The 21,686-nt window shown below is 46.8% G+C and overlaps 3 protein-coding genes across 3 annotated transcripts; all 3 read right to left on the reverse strand.

Annotated features, from left to right (window-relative positions):
* Positions 1-2,553: 2,553 nt before the first annotated feature.
* LOC309450236 (feather keratin B-4) lies at positions 2,554-2,850 on the reverse strand (the record flags this gene model as incomplete). The annotated part of the gene is made up of 1 exon (XM_082072968.1): positions 2,554-2,850. The coding sequence occupies one exon, from the start codon at positions 2,848-2,850 to the stop codon at positions 2,554-2,556; it is 297 nt and encodes a 98-aa protein (XP_081929094.1).
* Positions 2,851-5,937: 3,087 nt separating this feature from the next.
* Positions 5,938-6,684, reverse strand: LOC309450227 (feather beta keratin; the record flags this gene model as incomplete). Its single annotated transcript, XM_082072959.1, has 2 exons — positions 6,576-6,684; positions 5,938-6,255 (listed from the first exon to the last, which is right to left on the reverse strand). The coding sequence occupies exon 2, from the start codon at positions 6,232-6,234 to the stop codon at positions 5,938-5,940; it is 297 nt and encodes a 98-aa protein (XP_081929085.1). The 5' UTR covers positions 6,235-6,255; positions 6,576-6,684.
* Positions 6,685-9,379: 2,695 nt separating this feature from the next.
* LOC309450226 (feather beta keratin) lies at positions 9,380-10,444 on the reverse strand. Its single transcript, XM_082072958.1, has 2 exons — positions 10,274-10,444; positions 9,380-9,954 (listed from the first exon to the last, which is right to left on the reverse strand). The coding sequence occupies exon 2, from the start codon at positions 9,931-9,933 to the stop codon at positions 9,637-9,639; it is 297 nt and encodes a 98-aa protein (XP_081929084.1). The 5' UTR covers positions 9,934-9,954; positions 10,274-10,444; the 3' UTR covers positions 9,380-9,636.
* Positions 10,445-21,686: the final 11,242 nt, after the last annotated feature.

Here is a 21,686-nt window from a genome sequence, read left to right on the forward strand (position 1 = left end):
CCAGGCCCAGAGCCACCTTTTGTGCATGTAACGTGTTTACCAACAAGCTCATCTTGCATGCAAAGCATCACAATTAAAGAAATGGGGACGCTGCTTATGTTCCCTGCAACTCTGCCTTTTCATTTCCCTGTTCCTGACATGACCACTCAGCCACACAGGCTCCTTTCAGGCAACAGCATTAGAGGCTAAAATGTTTCTGGGGAAATGACACAGAAGTGAAGCAAGATCATCAAGGCATTGAGATCAAGATGACCACCCTCACGAGGTGATGTCAGACTTTCACCATCCTGGGACTTGATTTGAGGTTTCCTTTTAACATAGGGGACTTTATTTCCTTCCAAACCTATCAATAAAGGCCAAACTTCCACCCAGGTTCTTATTTTACAACCAGCCACATCCTCAGCTTTCCATATTAAGCAGCTCTGGCTGGCTCAGGCAGCAGTTTTCCAAGCATATCAGCTCTGCATTTGAATTATGGCCCTTCTGGGATATCAAGCATCCGTCTCCAGACAAATAAGCATGTCTGTTTTCCTTCTCACCTCTAACAGCAGCATCTAGAGGTCTCCGGTCAGCACAGGCATGTTTCAGAAAGAAGGACATTGCTCTGCCACAACCAAGTGTTGCCTCAGCCCTCCAGTTATACTGGGATGTGCCCCACAAACAAAGGCGCATGCTGGGCACTAAATACATTTCCTTTCCTCCTTTTGCCCATGGTCTATGCCTCCAATTCTGCTTTGGCTCAACATACTGACAGGACACCACACACACTTCCAAACAGGCAGCAAGATTTGCATGTAACATATAAACCTCCCCACAAGCAAGTGAGGTCCTGCAGTGGCAGCCAAGACAGCCTGGAGAGCTGCAGATCTCAGAATCTCCCCAGAGATGCATACCAGGGGAAGGATTCAGTGCTGTACACTGCATTTTTTGGAGATGAAGGGAAACTCAGTGTCCCCAAGAGGAATGATAGCCCTGCTTGGGGCACCACCTGCCCTCCTCTGACACCACATCTGGGTCCTCATTGCACAGGATGGACAAAACTTCCACAATTAGGCTGGGACAGCAGCAGAGACAGGCAACTCCCTAATCAGAGATGCCCAGGGCAAATTCCTCATTTTAGATCATGAGGAGAGCTTAGAAGGAGCACTGCTTTAACCTGAGGATGACAGTAAAAGTCCATACAAACAGAAATGTTGCCAGGGCTCAGTGAGAGCCAGCTGGTCCCTGCAGGATGGGACCCAGGAGATAAGCAAGATTACAAGGCCAGGAGGGCATAAGCCTCATTAACAATGGCGTCATTGCACAGTACTTGAGCAAAGAAAATGCACAGATGGGTGCTGCCCAGAGGCCAGTTCAACCACCAGCTTCGTGGTGATGGAGCAGAACTGACAACAAGCAGCGCACTCAGTCCACACATCAGGAGCAGATCCAGTGAGGATAACCTGGCCCAACAGAGCCCACTCATTGCTGACCAGAGCCATAACTCCCACACAGACCCAAGAAAAGTCTCAGAAATCCTTGGGCAACTTAGGTTCCAGGTCATGAGGACTCATGATCAGGCATAAGCAAATCTGCAAAGCAACAGGAGGCTTACACTCCCGCCACCAAGCTAAAGAAAGGGCTGTGGCCCAGGACAGAGTATCAAAGGGGAGAAGGAGGAGTGAGAGATGCCCAGTGAGGGTTCATCAGGGCTACTGAGTGTTTTGTTCCTGAACTCAGGCTGCGATGTGGAAGAATCAGCCAACATGGCTGAATAGTTCAGAAAAGGTGACTGAGGGGCACAAAGAGATCTTCTGGGGTCAGGAATGAAGAGCTTCAACACTTCGGGCATCTGTCACACATCGCACTCATCTTGGTGCCATGGAAAGCATCAGTTTGGTTTGCTGAGAGACACAACACACTACTGTTCAAGACAAAGGGATGTGGATGACTTTGAATGGCATTATCACATGTAGACATGTACAGTCTCCACCACATGATTATTTCAGTGGGACTCCCACCCTCTGGATCCCCCAAGAAAGATACTAATCAATGACATCATAAATAGCATCACTTTTCCCCCTGGGCAGCTTAGATGGGCATCCCAAGAGGGAAGGAACATTAGGAGACTCAAATTACAATGCAGCAAAAACTTTAATGAGTCTAAAGAATGAAACAAAGTAGGGCATGGTGGACAGAACCTGGTGCAGGCAGCTACAAGGGCAGCTGACAGTCAGGCACCCCTTCACAGTAATAGGAAACATGTCCTCCTCTCATACACATGGGGAGAGGAAGATGCGCATGACCCCTTGCACCTTGCTTCAGGATGAGTCACAACACAGAACAACAGGAGATAAAAGAGACTCATGGTGCAGAGAAGAAAGCAGGAGAAGAAGACATCAGTTGGCCGTGTTTCCAGACAGCACAGGCTGGCACCTTGATTCCCTCCCTCCCCTGCAGGAGGGCAGTAAGGTGCTCATCCCATCTGGAAACCCTGGCCAGCAGCTCCATCTTCAGTCCAGCACCTGGCTTTGGGCTTCCTGGTCGATGCAGCTCTGGACGTCCAGTCCGGCTTTAGCAGGGCAGGTACCTTCTGCTGTAGGAACGGCCACCAAGGCCAGAGAGGTTGAAGCCCCCGGAGTTGATGGGCACTCCCTGCTCACTCAGGATGCTGCCAACAGCAGCGGAGGTGGAGGATCCCACAGCGGTGTTCTGGGGGAAGGAGCTGAGGATGGGTCCGGGCAGGGTCACCACCACAGGAGAGGGCTGGATCACCACCCGGGAGTCCTGGCACTGCCTGACACAGGGCTCGTTGCAGCTGTTGGCCAGAGGGGTTGGGCCACAGGGCTGGCACAGGTCGTAGCAGGACATGGCTGCGGGATGGAGGTTCACCTGGGAGAGAGGGCAGGGAAAGAGCACAGGCAGCATGTGAATTGCAGCTGGACAGTATCTTCAGCAAGAGAGAAGGCACAGGTTGAGGAGAATGGACATGCTTCACAGGGAGGAAGAGAGCCCTAGGAGCCATGGTGCACAAAGTCTTCCTGACAAGAGAGCCCAAACCGTCTGTCATCTATTCCCTGTGGAGAATAAGACGGACAAAGATGCTGGGAGAAGGATTGAGGAGCACGGCTATCACCAAAAGTTACATCAGAAAAAGGCTCAGTTAAGTTCGAGAGAAAAAGAGGACAACAAGTTAAAGAGGATAGTGAAGCAAAGGCAGTTGCTGTTCACCTTGTTCGCCAAGGAGGAGAAGGTAGAAGTGGATGAGGCAGCCTGCAGTTGGACTGGCTTTTATACAGGTCTAGAGTGCCCCAGGCCCAGAGACACCCTTCACACATATGACGTGCTTACCCAACAAGCTCTTATTTCATACTAAGCCTCCCAGTGATATAAATGGGATGCTTGTTTCCATTCCCTGAAATGCTGCCTTTTCATTTCCCTGTTCTTGATGTGACCACTCAGCCACACAAGCTCCTTTCAAGTGACAGTATTAGAGGCCTAAATGTTTCTGGTGGAATTTACAACAAAATTCAGGCAGATCTTTCAGCCAACTGGGTGGAGTGGTGCTGTATTTTCTGGTGATGTCATCACCTTACTCTCCTGAGGCATGCCTTTGGCCTTTGGTCTAATGAATGCTGTTTTTTTCATTATAAACCTAGAATTAAAGGGCAGAGTTTCTTTTTTTTTCAGGGACTGGCCAAATCCACTGCTCTCTGTGCCTCCAAGGCTTTTCAAATTTTCTTAATCATCAGTTTTTCATCAAGGTGTCTATGCTGTTGAGCTTTTGAACTTTCTTTTATATCTCACATTGCCCTTAGAATACATTAGCCTGTCTGGTTTTCCTTCTCACTTCTTTTAGCATTGTCTAGAGGTCCCCAGTCACCAGAAAAAGAATGTTTCAGAAAGAATTTTAATGCTTTCCCACAAGTAAGTATTAATTAACCACAGCTGTTAACTTTCAGTAACCACTCCCTAACAAGAATGACTTCTTCCTTCAAAACTCTTCCTTCTTCCATTTCCCACTTCCATAACTCAGCCTCTGCTTAGGCCCTTATGGACTGACGGGACAGCACACACACTTCCAAACAGTCTGCAAGATTTCCATGCAACATATAAAACGCCCCACAAGCGAGGACTGGTGGTGCCAGCAAAGACAGCCTGGAGAGCAAGGAAAGGATTCAATGCTGTCCATGCATTTCCTGGAGCAGAAGAGGAGCTGAATGTCTCCAACAGGAATGACAGCTCTGCTTGGGGCACCACCTTCCCTCCTCTCAACAACCCATCTGTGTCCTCATTGCGAGGGGTGGACAAAACTCCTTCCCCAATTAGGCTGGGACTCCAACAGAGACAGGCAAATCTCTAATCACAGATCTCCAGGACAAATTCCTCATTCAGGAAGACAAAGGGAGCTTTTTGGTCATCAGGAGATGTTTAACCAAATATGTCTGCGGAAGAAATCCCCGGTGTGTCTGTACATGGCAGACTGGAATGTAATGGAAGGATTTCCTTCAAACACAAAAGTTTTCATTACCCTCAAACAATGCTACACACCAGTTTCCTATCCATGGCACTTCCACTTAAAACCCTTCTGTAAGCAAAACCTGAAATGCAAGAAGTCATTTCCTACCATCTGTCTATTCTCCCAACTTACCCCCCATAGTAAGGGTCTATGTAAATGCTCAAGCATCCTCATACACCCTGCTCCCTCAGAGCACGTACTGAGGGTGTTGCTTTCCTTCCCTGGTTCAATCTCAATGTTGTTTTGCTGAAGGCTCAGCATGGCTTACAGTCATAGATGAGAGTACATATCTACAGAGTCTCCCAGCAGATAAAGGCATGGGAGAATTTTGAAAGATACCTTTAATACAGCCAAGACAAGAAATAGTATCTGGCGAAAACATATTTCTAAACCAAGGATAGTGCACAAGTGTAGCCTTTGGCTCTGTCAGAAGAAGGACAGTAAGGCCAGGAGCAAAGCATTCCGACTGGAGGAACAGGTCACAGAAGGGAGGAAATGAGAACAACATTGAAATTCAGAACAATATTTCCTTTTAGACAGTGGAGCTGGCTGCCACATGGCCCTTCAACTCATTTGGGACTCCCACAAAACCCAGGGTTTGGAAGAAGTCCTTGGAGGGGAGAAGTGAAGGATGCATTCTGAATGGTAACATGCAATCAGAGCCTTGGCCAGGTGGGTGTTAGACAGCACAGAAATGTCTTCCAGCCCATCAATGGCTTGCCTCATCAACTGGAAGTCAGTATACAACATCACTTGTTGCTTACATGTCCCTTGGGGAAGCTCAGGCCACGTGTCTCATACGAAGACAATACCACACATCCAAAACTGCCACATGTCTCTTCCAAAGACCACGGACCTTGAGGGCACTAAGCTTCTACAAGCATGAGGAGGGTCCACCGTGGCCCCTTATTCATTTGCCCTCTTCCCCTCCATTGCATCACATTTCCCTCCAGTCAGCTTGGCTGCACAGCCGAAGAGAGAAGGAACAGAAGGAGACTCAAATTACAATGCGTCATAACTTTTAATGAGTCTAAAGAATGAAACAAAGCAGGGCATGGGGGAAGGGGCCTGGTGTAGGCTGCTACAAGGGCAGCTGACAGACACCCCTTCACAGCAATGGGACACACGTCTTCCTCCTACACACGAGGAGAGGATGATGAGAAGGAACCCTCTCAACTTGATGCAGGATGTGCCGGTGGTGCAGGACAGCAGCAGACAACAGGGACTCATGGTGCAGAGAAGAAAGCAGGAGAAGAAGACGACATCAGTTGGCCGAGTTTCCAGACAGCACAGGCTGGCACCATGATTCCTGCCCTCCTTTACAGGAAGGTAAGATGGTGCTCAGCCCATCTGGAAACCCTGGCCAGCAGCTCCGTCCTCAGTCCGGCACCTGGCTTTGGGCTTCCTGGTCAATGCAGCTCTGGATGTCCAGTCCGGCTTTAGCAGGGCAGGTACCTTCTGCTGTAGGAACGGCCACCAAGGCCAGAGAGGCTGAAGCCCCCGGAGTTGATGGGCACTCCCTGCTCACTCAGGATGCTGCCAACAGCAGCGGAGGTGGAGGATCCCACAGCGGTGTTCTGGGGGAAGGAGCTGAGGATGGGTCCGGGCAGGGTCACCACCACAGGAGATGGTTCAATGATCACCCGGGAGTCCTGGCACTGCCTGACACAGGGCTCGTTGCAGCTGTTGGCAAGAGGGGTTGGGCCACAGGGACGGCACAGGTCGTAGCAGGACATGGCTGCGGGATGGAGGTTCACCTGGGAGAGAGGGCAGGGAAAGCACAGGCAGCATGTGAGGTGCAGCCAGACAGCGTCCTTAGCAAGAGAAAAGGCACAGGCTGGGGAGCAGGGACAGGCTGCATAGGGAGGGAGAGAGGATTTCCTGACCTGGTCCCCACAGGTTCCCTACAAAGAGGCGAAGATTTTTTTCCCACCTCCCCACAATGTGGCAAAGAGAACAGGGATGCTGGGAGCAGGATCGAGGAGCAAGGACACGGAGACAAAGACTCAGATGAGGCCAGAGGACATAGGGGGAAAAAGAGAAAGACAAGAAACAGGCAAAGATGGTTGCAGCTCACCTTGTTCACCAAGGAGGAGAAGGTAAGAGAAGTGGATGAGGGAGCCTGCAGCTGGACCAGCTTTTATACTGGTCCAGACCACCCCAGGCCAAGAGGCACCCTTTGTGCCTGTCATGTGTTCATCAGCAAGCTCATCTTGCATGCAAAACATCATAATTAAGTAAATGAAGACACTGCCTATGTTCCCTGCAACACTGCTTTTTCATTTCCCTGCTCATGATGTCCCCATGCAGCCACCCAGTCTCCTTTCAAGTGACAGTATTAGTAGGTTACAATGTTTCCAGGGGAAATGACACATCAGCATTGGCAGATGATACAGCCACTGATGAGCAGTGTCCCACCCTGACAGATGATGCCATCCTTTTGCCCTCCAGGGCCTCACTTTAAGGAATCTCATCATGAATAGGGCATGTTTTCATGCAACCCAAAAATACAAGGACAGACTTAAAAAGAATGTTCTGTGACAGGAGTCACCATATCCATTGTGTAACCTAATACCTAACTCCATCAAATTTTGGTATAAACTTCCCAGTCACCTTGGACACCTTGAAGATTTTAGACTCTACAGTTCAACATCAAGAGAAATTCATATGTTCATTGCCCTAGCACACTTTATCTGGAAACCCTCCAGCAACCTGCAATCAACAAGAGAAGGATGCTTGAGAAGCAGAGACATTCCTCCTTAACATACACTAAGTGTACTCCCTCTGCCACACCACAGCACCAAAGCTCAGTGTTGGGGATACCCAACTGCTCCTTCTTCATCCTCAAGGCTACCAAACACTTCTTCTCTGATCCCACACCCTAACTCAATAACCGGCTCTGCAAAAAGCTTGGAAAGCTTTCCATGAGACACCAGACCTCTTCACAAGAACACGCGGTCTGAGAACATCAGCAGGAACATGGTGGAGGCAAGTACACATCCAGATCTCTCTTTCTTCTTCCCAAGCATCCCCACACACCCTAACATGCATTTTACCAGTGGCCACGCTAGTCCTGCACTCAGCACCTATACTGAGAGTCTGTTCAAAGGCTCCGAGGTCTTCTGCAGCCTGCTCTCTCTGATCCCATGGTATGGATGCTGCCTACCCTCCCTGGTACAATTTTTTGTCCCCACCTTGCTTCTGCTGTCAGCACAGTATGGTCACAAGTGTTGATGCAGAGTGCATTTCCCAAGGGACTCTGTGCACAGCAGGGCACAGGGGGTTGCTGATAGCAGCTGTCTTTCAGACAAGACAGGGCTATGGATTTGAGGAAAGACATCATAGGCATTTCCACAGAGTACGGGAGAGCACAGGAGGTTCCCTTCACTCTACCTGAAGCAGAAGTGGGTTGTACGGGGCCAAACATACTCTGTGGATGATTAGAGAATATGGGAGGCAATGACAGACAGCTTTTCCAGTCGTACATCACCAACTACATGCAAACTTCTAGCACAAGCAAGGTTACTTGCCTTCCTGGTGTCACCAGTCTTGCAATTCAGGGCAGAAAGGCAGGAAGACACAACGGCTCCATACTGGAAGGTTTCTTTCTTTCCTTCCTCTCTTGTGCAAGGGACAGAGAAGGGCTTGTTAAATGCCCTCACTCCAATGTCATGGGCCACAGGTCTTCGCAACTCCCCAGAGAGTGTCTGTGCAGCTCTGCCAGTGTTGCTGAGTACTTCAGAATGGGGCCTGGGGTGTACAAAGAGATGCTATGGGGGCAGAAGTGAAGGGATAAAACTCCTGGGGCATCATCTCTCATACATCACACAAGTCTTAGAGCCATGGAAAGCGTCACAGGCATCTGCTGAGAGATACAACAAGTCTGGTGTTCAGGACAAAGGCATGTGGGTGACTTTCGATAGCTTTATCACATATAAAAGACTGACAATCTCCAGGTGACATTTCAGTGGGACACCCACTCTCAATCACTCAAAAAGAACCACATCCTCTCAGGTACCCTCTTACCACGTATGGGATCACATTTACTAATGCAGCACTGTACCCTGGGCTGCATTAGATGAAATGTTTCTGGTGAGCTGAGAGCGCTGATCCTTCCCCTTCACTCAGCATGCAGGAGGACACTCTGGGAGTGCTGGGTCTCGTTCTGGGAGCCCCAGTGTAAGAGAAACATGGACGTACTAGACAGAGTCAAATGAAGGGCAACACAGGTAATTAAGGGACTGGACGTTGTACATATGAGGGAAGACTGAGAGCGAGGAAGAGCAGGTTCAGAGGAGTAGGGCCTCATTCATGTATTTCAACACCTGAAGGGATGGTGCAAGAAGGGCGCAGTATGGCTCTTCTCTGTGCTGCCATGGGAAGCACCAGAGGCAATGGGAAAAAAAACAGAAACACAGAAAACTCTATCTGAAGGTCAGGAAAACTTTTTCACTTGATGGTCATCAAGCACTGGAACACATTGCCCAGGAAGATTATGGAGTCTCCATTCTTGGAGATATCCAAAAGCCATCCCCAACTACAGCAACTAGCTTTGGGTTGACCTCCTTGAGCAGGCAGTAGGAGGAGATGATGTCCAGAAGTCCCCACCAACCTCAGTCATGCTGTCATTCTGTCATTTCCCATTGGGCAACTTTGCTGGGCAAACCAATAGGGAAGGAACACAAGGAGACTCCCACTACAATGCAGCATAAATTTTAATGAATCTAAAGAATGAAACAAAGCAGGGCGTGGTGGAAGGGACCCAGTGCAGGCTGCTACAAGGGTAGCTGATGGTCAGGCACCCCTTCACAGCAATAGGACACACATCTTCCTTCCATAAATGTCTGGAGAGGATGATGAGCAGGAGCCCTCTCAGCTTGATTTGGGATGAACCTGTGGCACAGAACAGCAGCAGACAAAAGGGGATTCATGATGCAGAGGAGAAAGCAGGAGAAGATGACATCAGTTGGCCGAGTTTCCAGACAGCACAGGCTGGCACCATGATTCCTGCCCTCCTTTACAGGAAGGTAAGATGGTGCTCAGCCCATCTGGAAACCCTGGCCAGCAGCTGCATCCTCAGTCCGGCACCTGGCTTTGGGCTTCCTGGTCGATGCACTCACTGAACGTCCAGTCCGGCTTTAGCAGGGCAGGTACCTTCTGCTGTAGGAACGGCCACCAAGGCCAGAGAGGCTGAAGCCCCCGGAGTTGATGGGCACTCCCTGCTCACTCAGGATGCTGCCAACAGCAGCGGAGGTGGAGGATCCCACAGCGGTGTTCTGGGGGAAGGAGCTGAGGATGGGTCCGGGCAGGGTCACCACCACAGGAGACGGTTCAATGATCACCCGGGAATCCTGGCACTGCCTGACACAGGGCTCGTTGCAGCTGTTGGCAAGAGGGGTTGGGCCACAGGGACGGCACAGGTCGTAGCAGGACATGGCTGCGGGATGGAGGTTCACCTGGGAGAGAGGGCAGGGAAAGCACAGGCAGCATGTGAGGTGCAGCCAGACAGCGTCCTTAGCAAGAGAAAAGGCACAGGCTGGGGAGCAGGGACAGGCTGCATAGGGAGGGAGAGAGGATTTCCTGACCCGGTCCCCACAGGTTCCCTACAAAGAGGCGAAGATTTTTTTCCCACCTCCCCACAATGTGGCAAAGAGAACAGGGATGCTGGGAGCAGGTCGAGGAGCAAGGACACGGAGACAAAGACTCAGATGAGGCCAGAGGACATAGGGGGAAAAAGAGAAAGACAAGAAACAGGCAAAGATGGTTGCAGCTCACCTTGTTCACCAAGGAGGAGAAGGTAAGAGAAGTGGATGAGGGAGCCTGCAGCTGGACCAGCTTTTATACTGGTCCAGACCACCCCAGGCCAAGAGGCACCCTTTGTGCCTGTCATGTGTTCATCAGCAAGCTCATCTTGCATGCAAAACATCATAATTAAGTAAATGAAGACACTGCTTATGTTCCCTGCAATATTGCTTTTTTCATTTCCCTGTTCATGATGTCCCCATGCAGTCACACAGGCTTCTTTCAAGTGACAGTATTAGAGACCAAAATGTTTCCAGGGGAAATGACACGTCAGCATTGGCAGATGAAGAGGAGTGTCCCATTCTGATAGATGACGCCATCCTTTTGCCCTCCAGGGCCTCACTTTAAGGAATCTCATCATGAATAGGGCATGTTTTCATGCAACCCAAAAATACAAGGACAGACTTAAAAAGAATGTTCTGTGACAGGAGTCACCATATCCATTGTGTAACCTAATACCTAACTCCATCAAATTTTGGTATAAACTTCCCAGTCACCTTGGACACCTTGAAGAGTGCATTTCCCAAGGGATTCTGTGCACAGCAGGGCACAGGGGGTTGCTGATAGCGGCTCTCTTTCAGACGACACAGGCTTGTCTGTATGGCAGGCCAGCCATACATCACCAACTATAAAGTGGATGTCTCTGTAAAGATCCCAAAGCAATGACAGTCATTGGGAACAGCCTGTGGAAGTTTTGGATTAAAGGATTTCAAAGCACCTTGCAAACTCTCATTAATGATTTACACATGCAAAACCCTTATTATTATATTTTAAGTATGCAGCATGATTGCAGTGATTTAAAACAGAGTTGCAATGTCACCCTGAAATTTGTGTCAAGGTTAGCAATGTGCATTCTCTAGTTATGTTTTAATGTGCTTGCATCATACTACATTTTTGTTTGACTTTTGTTTGAAAAGTACCTTTGCACTGCCTCTAGACTTCTCAGAACAGGTAACTCAAGAAACTTGCTGCAGAAAAACTGAATATCCTCAGACAGCACTGATTTCTCAGTACACAAACAGGCACATGCTCACTTGGCTCTCTCCTATGTGTGTGAAAACAGAGTGAAGCGATTGCATAAGCATGCATGACCTCTGCATCTTGTTTAATTTTGTTTGCATTTAGGGGAGGGCCTCGGAAAGAGACGAACTCACATTGATAAAGGAATAAAGATCCTTTACTAAGACCCTTAACCAAGAACCAGAGGCCTTTTCAGAGGAGTCAGGAGGAAAATTTGAGCAAAGGATTAGGCTCTTGTACATCTCTAATGAATGTGAGAATGTAAAGGTCAGAAAATGTGCAAATTAGGTTAGTCCGATACATGCAAACAGGATGCAGAACTTACTCTTGGAAAAAAATATCTGGGTCTCTAATTAGATCATCATGCACAAAAGGCCTCTTTAATCTTTCAATCCATTTAAGAAAGTTCCCACAGCATAGGGCATTTTTTCCTTCATTTGTTTTCTTTATTTTTCCCTATTCTCTTCAGAAAAGCAGATAAATTGTTGTTGAGACAATTGTTCATTGGTAACAAACTGTTACCTAAGGGATTATTTTTGATGTGTGATTTTCCTTAAATGGGTATTATTTTTTAACAAAGATCATTACTCCTTAGTTAGCAATTTGCAGGTATTGGTAACTGCAGATTGCTCAAGTGACAGCTTAAGTTTCAAAATTAAGCTATATATTTGAGTCCTTTTGGACACTTATCTCTTCAGATTCAATTAATTTCAGGTCTCTTTCCTGTAAACATGGCTCTCCCAGAGAGAAGGATGTTCCTGTGTCCAAATCACTGGTCTAGTTGCAGTTGTACACACTTCAGTCATCCTATAGACTGAGCTGTTACACCAAATCCTCAGTTTATGCTCAGAGAACGTGAATATAATGCACACACTTAAAATCATTTAGTAAAACTCAGGTCTGTATTTACTTCCTGACTGGCATAGATTTCCTATGTAAAACTGGAAAAATCATTTCAGGACATATAAAACATGCTCACTGCACTTTTCTGTACTGACAGCCCCTCCCTCAATCCGTAGGCATTAATATCACATTTGTAAAAGTGACAGTAATCCCTTCTCTTTTGTTTCTCAGGTCTAATCAGTTTGAATGCTTGTTGTTCAGTGTTGGGACTTGCCTTTTGTTTGTCTGATGCAATTCAATCTCTGTTAAGACTTCAAAGAGTTGCTGGAATTCAAATTATAAATAATATGATAAATGCCTATGAGGAAAGCCTGTTTTACTCCAGGCTGTTCCATTTGCTCACCAAGTGACCTCTGACAATTCATTTAGCTTCTATGCTTCACTATTAAACCTAGATAATAACTAGAATTAAAATTCGCCAAAGGCAATGAAAAACCAAGTGGCAAGGGAAGTGCAAGGTAGCATTTCACATAGTGCCCAAAACTGCAAAGAGAGTAAAATTCTCAAGGAGTCTCATGTTGTCCTATGGCACAAGGGGCTGTAAAAAGAGGGTGCATTGAACATGAAGCACTGAGCGGTCTCTGGGACAGTATTTACAGAAGAGAAGGCCCATAAGAGGAGCAGGGGTTACACTAAACCTGGATTAATGGCACAAAATGCTTCAGCTACTGAAGATGAGGATAGTTAGCAGCTACGGGTTTTCTTGCCAGGCATTCCCAGCTATCTTCCTGGGAAGTTTATTAAAGACCGTATGTGATTTGCCCCAAGTGCTTGTGGAAAAGCCTCCACGGGACATTGCCCTGATTCAGGTGATGTCCAGGGCCATTCAGCTCACCTAAATACGGGGAAGGAGCTGCCATCCCACAGCCAACACCGTTCTCAGGCTCCTTTGCACAAACCCTGCAGGGCTCCATGCATGGACCATCACAGGGTGTCTTGCGGCCTTGTCTATAAAACTGGGCTACTGGGGCAATTCTAGTAATTAAGGGATCTACTGCAGGCAACAGCTTTCACAGAATCACAGAATGTCAGGAATTGGAAGGGACCTGGAAAGCTCATCCAGTGCAATCCCCCCCGGAGCAGGAACACCCAGCTGAGGTTACACAGGAAGGTGTCCAGGCGGGTTGGAATGTCTGCAGAGAAGGAGACTCCACAACCTCCCTGGGCAGCCTGGGCCAGGCTCTGCCACCCTCACCGGGAAGAAGTTTCTTCTCAAATTTAGAGTGAAACCTCTTGTGTTCCAGTTTGAACCCATCACGCCTTGTCCTATCATTGGTTGGCACTGAGAAGAGCCTGGCTCCATCCTCCTGACACTCACCCTTTATATATCTGTAAACATTAATGAGGTCACCCCTCAGTCTCCTCTTCTCCAGCTCCAGAGCCCCAGCTCCCTCAGCCTTTCCTCACACGGGAGATGCTCCACTTCAGCATCTTGGTGGCTGCGCTGGACTCTCTCCAGCAGTTCCCTGTCCTTCTGGAACTGAGGGGCCACAACTGGACACAAGATTCCAGGTGTGGTCTCCCCAGGGCAGAGCAGAGGGGCAGGAGAACCTCTCTGACCTACTGACCACCCCCTTCTAACCCACCCCAGGTACCATTGGCCTTCCTGGCCACAAGGGCCCAGCGCTGGCTCACGGTCACCCTGCTGTCCCCAGGACCCCCAGGTCCCTTTCCCCTACGCTGCTCTCTAATAGGTCATTCCCCAGCTTATACTGGAACCTGGGGTTGTTCCTGCCCAGATTCAAGACTCTACACTTGCCCTTGTTCTATTTCATTACATTTCTCCCTGCCCAACTCTCCAGCCTGTCCAGGTCTCTGATGGCAGCACAGCTTCCAGTGTCAGCCGCTCCTCCCAGCTTGGTGTCATCAGCAAACTTGCTGACAGTCACTCTATTCCCTCATCCAAATCATTGATGAATATATTGAATAATACAGGCCCCAGCACTGACCCCTGAGGCACTGCACTGGATACAGGCCTCAACTGGAGTCTGCCCCATTGACCACGACTCTCTGGCTTCTCCCCTTCAGCCTGTTCACACTCCACCTCACTACCCGCTCATCCAGACCGCACTCCCTCAGTTTAGCTGTGAGGATGCTGTGGAGACTGTGTCAATGCCTCACTCAAGTCAAGGTAGATCACGTCCACCACTCTGCCATCATCCATCCATCTTGTTATGTCCTCATAAAAATCAATGAGGTTGGTCAAGCATGACTTCCCCTTGGTGAAGCCATGTTGGCCACCCCTAATGACCCTCTTCGCCATGGTATACCTTGAGACGGCACCAAGGAGAAGTCGTTCCATCAGTTTCCCAGGGACAGAGGTGAGGCTGACCGGTCTATAGTTCCCCGGGTCCTCCTTCTTGCCCTTTTTGAAGACTAGAGTGCCATTTGCTTTCCTCCAATCCTCAGGCACCTCTCCCCTTTCCCAAGACTTGGCAAAGATGATGGAGAGCGGTCCAGCAATGACCTCAGCCAGCTCCCTCAGCACCCATGGATGCATCCCATCTGGACCCATGGATTTATGGATGTCCAGATTGCCTAACTGCTCCCTAACCCAGTCCTCATCAACCAAGGCAAACTCCTCCATTGTCCTGCCTTCCTCTGGGGCCTCAGCGTACAGGGCTCCTCAGGGCAGCCTCCAGCACAGTAGACAGAGACATTTGTGTTAAACTAAGTTCTTATCAGGATAGAGGGTTTTTTGTGTACTTATTTCTACCTCATTCTTCACCTCAATAATGTCACAGAAAAACACAGTCTGGATGGAAACGCCAGTTTCAGAGTACAGTCCATTGCAGCCTTCTTTTTCCTATAATATTGTCCCTTTCAAACCAGTCAAAAATCTGGGGGGAAAAAAAAAAAAGAAAAAGGAACACCAAAATGAAACACAAACCAACAACAACCGTCCAGCTCTGTGACTTGAGTTTGAGTCAGTGGCAAAAAAAATAAATGTGGGTGGCATCTACCTGCTTTTAATTGCAACATGGTCAAACCCCGCAAAGAGATCCTGAAACAAATCCACAGGCTCCACTTAAACCCTATGCAAGCACTATTTGTAAACACTGAAGTCAGTGTCAGATAACATGGAGCTTTCTCCCGAGGAATCAGTCCTATGCAGAGATGATCAGTCTCATTGGGTAAATGGCTACAAATGTATTGAGTTGTTGTCCTCATCTGGAAATACTCAGTGAGAGGGATAACAGTTGTATACTGGTAAGTTTAATGCCTCACAAAGAATTTCAAAGGAAGATTCTTCTCCTCCGCACTGGACAACATGTCAAATTTGGGAAATGAAAATAAAATCCTGTTCCCTGACAACAAATGGTGCTACTGATGCTCCCTTGAATCCTTCTCACAGACTGAAATTGAGGGAAAAAAATGCAAATAAAAGAATGCTTGATCAACTCTTGATATAACTGAAATGTGGTTAAAGAATTATATCAAGTTATTTTTGACCCATGAAACGGCAAAGTGAATCCTGCCTGCAGGGTGTAGGATGCATTTAGCACACTATGTGAAGATCCAATAGCCAACAAACACAAGCAGCGAGCAAAACAGTTTCATTACTTGCAGAAGTTATGCATGCAGCAAAGTTTGTTTTGCAACTAATTAAGACTCCATGCAAAAAGGGTGTCACATCCTCCAGGCAATTTGACTAAGTGTATAAAAGCATTTGCTATGTAGAACTCTTCTAATCACTTTTCTTAAACTCTTCTCCTTGGTGATTCGGGTAAGTCAATTTTCAATCAATTACTTATTGCTTTCTAAATATTGTCAAATGATAGATTGAACTTAGGAAATGTCAAAGGGTTATTGTTCCAGAAATATATTTTGTATTGTCCTTTAGTTTTAAGTCAATTTAAGTTATACAATTCACATGTTAAAGCTGGGATTTACAAACTACATTAGTGTTCAGGAGAGCAGTTCATTTAAACCAGGGCTGGCATATAAAACTACCTCAGAACTCTGAAGACTCTCAATAATTTCATACTAGCAAGTACTCTTTTCATATTATAAAGACCTAGGTTTCATTATACAGACTATGATTGAAAAAGTAATGTTTTATTAGGTTCTCACCCTCAGCTGTCTTCAGGGAAGCTACGGTGTCTTTTAACAGTTGAAGAACTTGTCCTAAATATTTTCAAAATCCTACAGAGACTGGAACTCACATTTTTCTTACTAAAAAAACACTTTACTGCTGGTTTTGTTTAAAATATAGTGCTGAATTTCAAATCAGGAGGAACGTACAGGTGTTCCTTCTTCACCTCTTTTCATGAGGACTAGGATGACCTTTGACAAATTACTTTTCTGCATTGCACTACAAAAGGATTCCTACCCTTAGACTTATCTGTGGCAGCAATTCTTTCCCCGAAGGCAGAACTAGCCATTTCAGATCCCCCTTTTTAGCTGAAGATTTTGTTGCTGTCTTTTTCTTACCTTCCAGTCAAAGACACAGGGTCAATTGGAAACAGCTGAAGATGCAGCCCTGAGAACTGGAGCAGGCAGCAATGGCGAGTGGCTAAAATGAGACATTGAGCTGGGGACACGAGAAATCTCCCTTGAATTTTGTCTCTCCCACTGACTCCTGGGGTAGACGTGGGGACTTGTCTGGGGTATCAGTCTAGGCCCATTCTTTGCATTAGCCCTCAATCTCTGCCACATCAGTTTCATGCTGATAACCTGAAAAAGAAAACCAATCTTGCCCCTCAATCTGTTTGCCTTGCCTAATTAGTGTGGGCACAATTCAGGGCAAGGATGGCCTGTTAATCTATAATTATACAATGCCAAGGAAAATCTGCCCTTGATATCAGGTATACTGTGTGATTTCAGAGATAAGATACTCTAATCCAGGTGATATAATTATGAGACTAATAAAATATGGGTGGATCTTCATTCCAGATCATATTGTTCCACTTCTAACCAGGTGAGATGAGGTAAATTGCTTCACCCCCATGTTTTGGTTTTGTCAGTGCTGTGAGGATTAAAATTGAAATTTAAAACGAGTTGAGTTGGGGTTACGGCTTTCAGTGGGGTTTGAATTTGCAGTAGTAGTCAAAGCAGTGCAACACACTCAAAATCCTGGGAAGAAGCAAAGTGAAACAATAGGACAAGAGCATTTTAGGCTTAAAACAGGGGGCATCTGGGAAATATCAGATATTGAAATAATTAAGTTCAAAAGGGTTACTTAGGAAAGAGAAGACTTACTGGATAGAAAAAGGAAACTGGACAAACATTTAACTATCATCTGAATTATTTGCACCTTGTAATTGCCCTTCTTGCCAGCAATCATGATGCCCAGCATACAATCCTGTCTTCCCAAAATCTTGATATTTAATACGTAAACTTCTTGCTGGACTAATAACTGCCTTCCCCCCCCCTCCTCCTCCTGTGTTTCAGGTCTGGATCTGTCACATGTCTCCCTACAATGAGTGCCGCCTGCCACCAGGGGTGGCATGTCCAGAGCCATTTGCCATCACCTCCAGTGAGACCTGTGTGATAAAATACCCCGATACAATAGTGGACATAGTGGACCCTGACATGCCACCATACTCTGTGATATATCCCGGCCCAACTCTCACCACTTTTCCTCAGCAAACCATTGTGGGATCTACTGCGTTGTTTGATATCAGGAACTTGCTCAGTTCCAAGGCATCTTTTGGGTTTAGGGGCGCGTGTGGTTCTGGGACAGCGTGTAACTCGGGATTACCATTTTCTGATGCGGGAAACTGTAATCCTTTTTCTGCTCACTTATCCCAACCATTTTGCTGTAAAACTGGCAGGCCAACCTAAATCCAACATGGATGTCTGTGGATTAAGTGAAAAGCAGAACTGAACAGTAAGACAGATCATGACTAAGTTTATGGATGATGGACTATAGAAGTGCTGAGCTCCCACAGATCCCAGTGGAGTCAATAAAAACATGGCTTCCTGGCACTAGACCAGCATGAGGACTAGAATTTCCAAACTACAAATTTCACTATTGATCTTACTCAAAATTAGGATTAAATTTTAAAAGAATGAATTTTCCAAGAAACAAGATTTTCAAAAATATCTTTTCAGTTTGATAAAAATGTATCTTTCAATAAATTTAAATTTTTACGCCAATATTGACTTTTTATTATCATTTACTCTCAAAACAGAAAGCAAAAAGTATTTCAAAAATATCTGATGGAAAATCTTGGTTTCAAAACTGAAATGTTATCAAAATTTATATTCACTTGTTTATTTTGCTGAACCAGAATTTACCATTAAAAGAAAAAAATCAACTCTACTTGGCATTTCTTAATATTAGGCATTTATAAGTCTTTCCTGTGCTCTATTTCTGCTTAGACCCCTGCAATGCTACCTCTTCCTAGCTTATTTTTCTGCCTGTATCCCATTTGATGCAAACCAGGGCAAAACCAAAAATAAAGCAATTGTAATAGCAGATTTCTTTGTAAAATATCTCTGATCAAAAATGAGCAACATATGCAGAATCATGTAACTGGAGATTCATTGTAGCCCCTCATGAAATCCTGGAACTCTTGATTATATCCTATCCATCTAATGTTGTACAAGTATATTCAGCTTCTCACTCCCATTAAACATTGTCATGCAGCATGCACTTTTTTGTTTTCCTTTTCTCTCTACACTTTATTTTTGAGCCCTTGTGAGTCCCACTTTAGGTGGCATTGTCACCTTCCTGACAATCAACACCCATGCCAGCATTAAATAAATCTCCACCCAATAATTATAAACTTTTGTATTTTTCAACAATTCATCCAAACTTCTGCTTGGAAGAAGGAGGCTGCCGTCTCCAGAGGGTGCTGTGCCCTGCATGGTGCAGAGCCAGTCCACCTCTGGAACATTTAATGGACACCTGTTTGGCTACAGCAGCATGGAGCCTCCTCCACACTCCTTCCTAGGCTGCCAGGAGCGCAGGTGCCTACACAGTGGATTAAAATTTTCGGATTAATTTAAGTACCACAATTAATTTCCTAGCCTATTGGCTATTCCCCAAAAAAAGGACAAAAATCACTGACCAAACATGTACAGGCAGCAGCAGGGCTGTATAACCCTCTCTTTGGGTCGTTTCATTGGGACAAGTTGCACAACAAGAATCTGCAATGTGGATACATGCAGTGCAAAGCAAATATATATGTGTATATATGTATATTGGCCAACACACAGTAATAGCTGGGACTAAGGAGTTATTAGGCTGAGCATTAATGTGCTCATGTTCTCCCCAAGGGGCAGTATGGACCCAACAGAGGAGCAATTAGGCTTTTAATTAAGTATGTTTTGTGGCTCAGAAGGACCAATCACTTTTCCCCCCTCCCTCATTATTCTGTGCTTCCAAAATATTGGAGGGGAAGGAACAAAGAGCTTTAAACTAGACCCGAAGGGGGATGCGCATGTAGCTGAGCTTGCATCAGTGGGGCATCACTCTAGAGTTCGCGAAGGCTGGGAGGCCTCCCATACCCCTGGGGCCTGTATCCAGTGCAGTGCCTCAGGGGTCAGTGCTGGGGCCAGTATTATTCAATATATTCATCAATGATTTGGATGAGGGAATAGAGTGACTGTCAGCAAGTTTGCTGGTGACACCAAGCTGGGAGGAGTGGGTGACACTGGAAGCTGTGCTGCCATCCAGAGACTTGGACAGGCTGGAGAGCTGGGTGGGGAGAAATGTAATGAAATAGAACAAGGGCAAGTGTAGAGTCTTGAATTGGGCAGGAACAACCCCACGTTCCAGTGTAAGTTGGGGAATGACCTATTAGAGAGCAGCGTAGGGGAAAGGGACCTGGGGGTCTTGGGGACAGCAGGGTGACCGTGAGCCAGCATTGGGCCCTTGTGGCCAGGAAGCCAATGGTACCTGGGGTGGATTAGAAGGGGGGTGGTCAGTAGGTCAGAGAGGTTCTCCTGCCCCTCTGCTCTGCCCTGGGGAGACCACACCTGGAATATTGTGTCCAGTTGTGGCCCCTCAGTTCCAGCAGGACAGGGAACTGCTGGAGAGAGTCCAGCGCAGAGCAACAAAAATCAAACCCAGCTTCAGATAGCTCCTATATGATGCTTTCAGTAATAACAAATATTGCTGAAGTTTTCAGAATGCTTCATAAATACTAATTATATTTGTACATGTGCAGAGCATTGCAAAACTAAGCCTCTGCCTTCAGATTTGGACATCCGGATGTTGAGTAACACCTACACTTTTGAAACACATGTACAAGGACTGCAAATGTAATTTTTCAGGTGAGTTCATTATTTTGTACTTTTTCATTTTAAGTAAATCACCCCACAAATACCTGAATGTTTTTTAAAGTGCATGTGACTAATCCCAGCACAATGGAAGCCAGACATTTCTCTCCCCTTCAGCAATCTGGTGTGCATTATGCTTAGTTTGCATTATGCATGAATACATAATATTCATGTATTTTGAATATCAGTACCCTATAACAGTCTAGGCCCATGAGCATGTTTCCAGAAGTAGTTTATTTAATAGCAGATAAGCAAGTCAATTGCTAGTAGCTGCCAACCATAGCTATCTACCACCACCACACCTGTCCCACAGATTTAGCTGTGACACTTGTCCTAGTGTCTGTGATGGAGAAGGATCCCCACAGAATCACAGAGTCAGGGATTGGAAAGGCCCTGGAAAGCTCACCCAGTGCAATCCTCCCGGAGCAGGAACACCCAGATGAGGTTACACAGGAAGGTGTCCAGGCGGGTTGGAATGTCTGCAGAGAAGGAGACTCCACAACCTCCCTGGGCAGCCTGGGCCAGGCTCTGCCACCCTCACTGGGAAGAAGTTTCTTCTCAAATTTAGAGTGGAACCTCTTGTGTTCCAGTTTGAACCCATTGCCCCTTGTCCTGTCCCTGGTTGTCACCCAGAAGAGCCTGGCTCCATCCTCCTGACACTCAGCCTTTCCATATTGATCCCCAGGAATGAGTCCTCCCTCAGTCTCCTCCAGCTCCAGAGCCCCAGCTCCCTCAGCCTTTCCTCACACAGGAGATGCTCCACTCCCTTCAGCATCTTGGTGGCTGCGCTGGACTCTCTCCAGCAGTTCCTTCTCAAGGATCCGTGCAAGACACTCTGCTGCTGCGTGTCCGGGCTACAAGCAATCGCTGTGCTGTAAGGGGGCAGGCGCGTGCAACACGGTGTCAGTGCTGGGAAGCTCTGCGGCTGCGCTCTGCAGAAGGGGGACGGACTGCTTGGGGCCAGATTGTGTACTAAAAGTCTGTTTTTATCCCTTTGCACAGTTACTGTACAGCCTAGTTTTTCATTTAATCACATTTATACTCCCAGCTACCTCTAGGATGGGAACCACATCCCTGACAGCCACCGAAGCAAATTAATTCACTGCGAAACCTCCAAGTGTCCTCAAGGAAAGAGTTTTTGACTACTTCCTAAGTGCTTTGTATTGATTTACATAGGCAAAGTGCCTATTTTGAAGTTACTATCATGTAACTCAATGTAGATGTCCTGGAA

Source organism: Streptopelia decaocto, assembly GCF_964273445.1.
Source record: "Streptopelia decaocto genome assembly, chromosome: 26".
NCBI classification, from domain to species: Eukaryota; Metazoa; Chordata; class Aves; order Columbiformes; family Columbidae; genus Streptopelia; species Streptopelia decaocto.